General features: G+C 61.1%; 1 protein-coding gene across 1 annotated transcript; it reads left to right on the top strand.

The window, feature by feature from the left end:
• Window positions 1-2,856: 2,856 nt before the first annotated feature.
• LOC113210706 (uncharacterized) lies at window positions 2,857-3,948 on the top strand. The gene is made up of 3 exons (XM_026428811.2): window positions 2,857-3,114; window positions 3,185-3,347; window positions 3,423-3,948. Exons 1-3 carry the CDS (start codon window positions 2,897-2,899, stop codon window positions 3,753-3,755), a joined length of 714 nt encoding a protein of 237 aa, XP_026284596.1. The 5' UTR covers window positions 2,857-2,896; the 3' UTR covers window positions 3,756-3,948.
• Window positions 3,949-4,529: the final 581 nt, after the last annotated feature.

Below are 4,529 nucleotides of genomic sequence, written 5' to 3'. Positions count from 1 at the left end.
AGAAATAATTTTAATAATTTTCAGCTGGTCTGCGGGTCGGTCGGCCTCGCGGTCGGCCACACTGGATTCCATACCAGGTATTTGTTATTTCCGTCCTATTGTATACAGCAGTTTTGTGGGATCACAGCAGCAGACTACTGCTGCTGCTGCTGCTGTAGTATGACAGAGGAAAGGCTTGGCTGGGCGGGCGGGTCTGATCTGCCCCTTAATCCCGACGTCACGCTGTATAACTCGATATCGCTCGGTGCCTCCCTCCCCTCCCCCTCCTCCCCGTGTGGTCCAGCAGACGGGGCGATATTGCAGGGCAGGGTGGCGGATGAGGCGTCGAGGGACGAGACAAGGCGTGTCTATATTCCCTGAAAGCAGATTGGGTGGGCCGAGGTGAGCGAGAGTGTGAAGTTCAATAGCCTTCCGTCGCAAACGTCGCCGAGGTCGGTGCGTGTGTGTGAGGGGGGTGGGGGCGCAAGTTGTTGGTCATGGTCATAAAACATACCGGGTACTGCGTTTGATTTCCAGGAGGATGTCTCCACGTAGTACAAAATGTGCAAATATATGGAATAAGCTCGATTTTTCCTAAAATATACGTTCTTCAACATCGGAGCCGAGGTTGCCGATCAACACCGAAACAAAGGAAAAAATACATGAAACGAGAGAGAGAGAGAGAGGACGATAGGAGAGAAGAGGGAGCAACAGCCCCGTCAGACTGCCTCATATCAGTAAGGCTGAATGGGAATAAGACCAATCATTCCTGGAGTTCTTCTTCCTGCCGCTGCTGGAATGATATGAGACTGCTCTGCTCCCATTGTGTCCGTCCCCCCCCCCCCTTTCTCTGCCAGCCCCTCCTCCTTCCCCCCACACTCTCTCTCCGGTGAATTGAACATATTCGACATTTCCCCCGTCTGCGCTCGTCGGCCCGGCATTTCTCATTGGAAGCCCCACAAAACCACGAACGCCGCCGCCCGGATAGCGAGCGCACGGCGCTGTACACGGGACGAAGGGGAGCTTGTTATGCCCCTCGAGTCACCGTGTTTGTCATTTCATTTTTAATCATGTCTCCGCAGCGTCGCGTTTTTACGCTCGCCCCTCTTTTCACTGCCGCGCCTTGATTCTCCGGTTTTAGCTGAACGGCTCACATTTTGAATCTTGGCGCCGCCGCGCTGGGCCCTACGGCGGGGCCCGGGACGGACTCGGGAGAAGCGGACGGGCCGACCGCACGCTAATTCAATTCCGTGTCGGGAGTGGTTCGGAAAATGGGGCAGCACAGCCTTCTCCGGACCACCACCGCACGGCGGCGGCCGCGCAGACCGAGCTGCCGGGCAGGCGGACACGAGGCGGACGCAGCCGGCCAGACCGAGCAGCCAGGCGGCAACTCTCTGCCCCTTCACGTTACTTCGCATCCTATGGAGTGGCAGCTTTGGCCTTGGAGTCTGCAGTATTATTGTCATGGGAACGAAACTGAAAGTCTGTACGCGAACGTAAGGCTCTGCGTGCGACCTCCAGCAGCTAGATTTTGTACTTCGTAATCCAGTCAGTTCTTGCTTGCAAAATAAAATCGTATTTAAATATCGTTGTTGATTAAAATTGTGTGGGAAAGGAGGTCGAGAGAGAGAGGGCACGGAGAGAGTGTGCGAAAGAGAGAGAGAGGGGGGGAGCAGGGGAAGGCGAGGGGGACGAATGCCCCGCGGCGTCGACACCCTCTCCCTCGCCCGCGCCCGCCCCTTCCTCGTCCGGCGACTCACATTATTTCCTCCAGCATAACTTTCCATTGTTATCGAATTTCACGACAGAGTTTCTGAAAATTTTGGGTCCTGCGCGCAGCGATGCTGCTGTGGCTACCGAGCCAGCGCCATAGCGAGCCCAGCCACTAACCTACAACCAGAGCCGCAGCCCTCAGGGCGGAAGTTAGCTTTGCAGCGACTGAACATTCACCACAGACAGGCTGATGCCGCGCCGCCGCCTGCAGGCAGAAGGGCCTTCCGTGTAGCCCTACTATTCGGTCTGTCCGGGGGTTGGAGGAGGAAGGCGGCTTGCGGCCCTTGCGGCGCTGCATTTTCTGCAGCACAAACTCCTTGGTCTCACCACGTTCGTCTTTTCCCCCGGCTACCGTACCGTGTGTCAGGCAGGGCTACGCGACACTACAGTGTTGCGGGTTTGCATACCCAAGGGGCCACATGGCGCCTTACGGGTAGAGCGAGTAGTAGGCAAACCTGCATACTGCGTTGTGCCGTGGCCCCTGTGGCCCTGACACACGGTCGACGACGTCACAGTGTACAACATTTTTGTTTGTTTTTTTCCCCTGCGCAACATCCATGGCGCTCTCGCCTCGGACCCCCCCCCCCCCCCCCCCCTCCCCCCCCCCCCCCTCCCTCGCCGCCGACGCGACGGCTAGGGAAGGGAAGGGAGGGGTGTGGGGCGTCGTCGGCCGGGCCTTCGCTTATGCATAGAGGCCACCCCCTCCTCGCACCCAATCTTACAGCCAATGTTATCGTCATCGAGGTCTTCATGCTAAACTGCTGTCGCGGGCACGCGTCGCCCTCCGGGTCATCTGGGCGGGGAAGAGGGAAGACGGCGGGCAGAGGAAGGGGGATGGCATGGGGATCGATTCTTCCCCCGTCAAGTGCACGGGCCGATGCGCACCCTGGGTCCAGGTGGTTCGTTCACCCCTCTCCCCTGACCTGCTAGTGTCGTGTTTCCGGTGGGCCACATTGTTCTCTTCCACATTGATGAGAATTATTCCTTATTCCGCAAAAGGGTTCTATGAAGTGTTTGTGGGGAAGTTTTGTGCGGGAGCGAAACAGTTGGAGCAGTTGGAGACGGTTGGCTGGCCTGAGACGCCAACAATGCACCCCTATTGTTTTTGTTGGTGTTTTTGTTGTCTGTCTTCCCCGCGCCAGCAATGTCCTCGCGTCCGGAGTGGGACGCGTTCCTGCTGGAGACCGGCTCCTCGGACGCACCGTCGCCGTCCTGGTCCTTTGAGTTGCATCCCTCATGGCCGCCCGCGCCGTCCGCCGGCGCCGTCCTGGCCGTGGTCACCCTGCTGGCGCCTGCCGCCCTGTGGCTGGCGCTCACCCACCTGCGGCAGCGGGCCGAGGCCAGCCTGAGAACCATGAGGAGGTACGCGTCCAGATCGCCGTCGTGGAGGGTCGCAAAGTCTCGCGGTGCCGGTACGACCTTCTGTCTGTAGGTTCCTGGCCAGCGCCAAGGACCGCATGTCGGACGTGCAGTACGACCCCCGGTTCAGGCAGTGCCTCCGCGCACTCCGAGCCAACGACAAGAAGTTCGCCGAGCTGCTGAGGGCGTGCGACCGAGTGCCGGGGCAGCGGCCGTGCAAGCGCATGTGCAAGCAGGTGGGGCGACGCGTCGGCAGGTAGTACGACGATCTGCTCGGGGGGTAGGGAGTGTGATGACCTCGTCCCGCGCAGACTTTGGGGTGCGGCTCGGGCGACGACATCGGCACGGAGGACTCGGACCTGACGCTGCTCCTGTCGGACGAGGAGGCCGCAGCGGCGGAGGTGGGCGCCGAGGAGGCGGCCGCGGCCGCGGGGCTCGGGGCGGCGCAGCGGCGCATCGCGGACGAGCAGGGGTCGTGGTACGCGGCCGCGGCGCACGGCATGTGCCTGCAGGGCGTGGAGGACTCGTCGGACGACGAGCAGGCCCAGCAGCAGCAACAGCAGCAGCAGCGCGCCGTGGCCCGCGACGAGCACCTCTGGCGGCAGCTCTACGCCGAGGAGCGGCGCCGGCGCCGGCCGCGGTGAAGGCCCGCCATGAGAGACTGCGAGTCGCGGCCGTGTTGTTTTTATTTTTCCCGACTGAATAAAGTATAGCGAGCCCTGATGGCGATGGCCCTGCCCCGCATCTGTTCCCCTCCGGCTGATCGCATCTGAGAGCGGCCTGAGCCCGCCTCGCGTTCATGAACTCTCTCCTCCAGCTCATCACGGAGCTCATCGCTCTCTCCCTCGTCCATCGCGGCTCCAATTTTTCTATCATTTCGGTGGCGTGGCGTGGCGTGGGTGGTGAAATCGGAAACCTGCTGTTGCGGCCGGCACCACCAGCAGAGCGCTGCTCGCCTCGGCCTCCGCCGTGACGTCCTCGCGGTTGTTGATCTGATCCACTGGAGGGGCGGCCGCCCGCCGCGGCCCGGAGGCCGGAGGGCTAAATAACGCCCTTTGTTCCCCCCGCTCCCTGATTGCAGAATAAGGAATGGAGCCAGAAGAAGAAAGGAGAGCATAAAGGGACTCGTCTTTTCTGGCTCCGTAAGTCTGAATACGGAGCGCGCGCGCGCGCCCGACCCCTTCTCACATGATAAGCCTGCTGGGGGGGGGGGGACATCCCCTCTCTCCCTCCACCCCCTTCTCTGGGGGTATTATTGTATCCCTGCCAGCTTCTGTAAGTGCGCCGGGCGGGGAGATGACGGTGCCCTCCTCCCCCCCTTCCCCCACTTTGCTCATGGCTTCCCCCAACAGCCATGCTGGACCCAGAGTGACGGGGTGACGGTGTGTCGGCTGCACTGGTATCGGAGCGGCGAGAGG

This window comes from Frankliniella occidentalis, unplaced genomic scaffold (assembly GCF_000697945.3).
Source record: "Frankliniella occidentalis isolate FOCC.00 unplaced genomic scaffold, Focc_3.1 Scaffold777, whole genome shotgun sequence".
NCBI lineage: Eukaryota > Metazoa > Arthropoda > Insecta > Thysanoptera > Thripidae > Frankliniella > Frankliniella occidentalis.
Note: the sequence above shows the minus strand (reverse complement) of the source record. Positions and strands in the feature narration are given on the sequence as shown.

Bases quoted from the DNA above. Each gene is read 5' to 3' on its own strand.
- LOC113210706 (XM_026428811.2), top strand. From the start codon at position 2,897: ATGTCCTCGCGTCCGGAGTGGGACGCGTTCCTGCTGGAGACCGGCTCC. The intron at 3,115-3,184 runs GTACGCGTCCAG...TTCTGTCTGTAG, and splicing joins AGCCTGAGAACCATGAGGAG to GTTCCTGGCCAGCGCCAAGG. The intron at 3,348-3,422 runs GTGGGGCGACGC...CGTCCCGCGCAG, and splicing joins GCAAGCGCATGTGCAAGCAG to ACTTTGGGGTGCGGCTCGGG.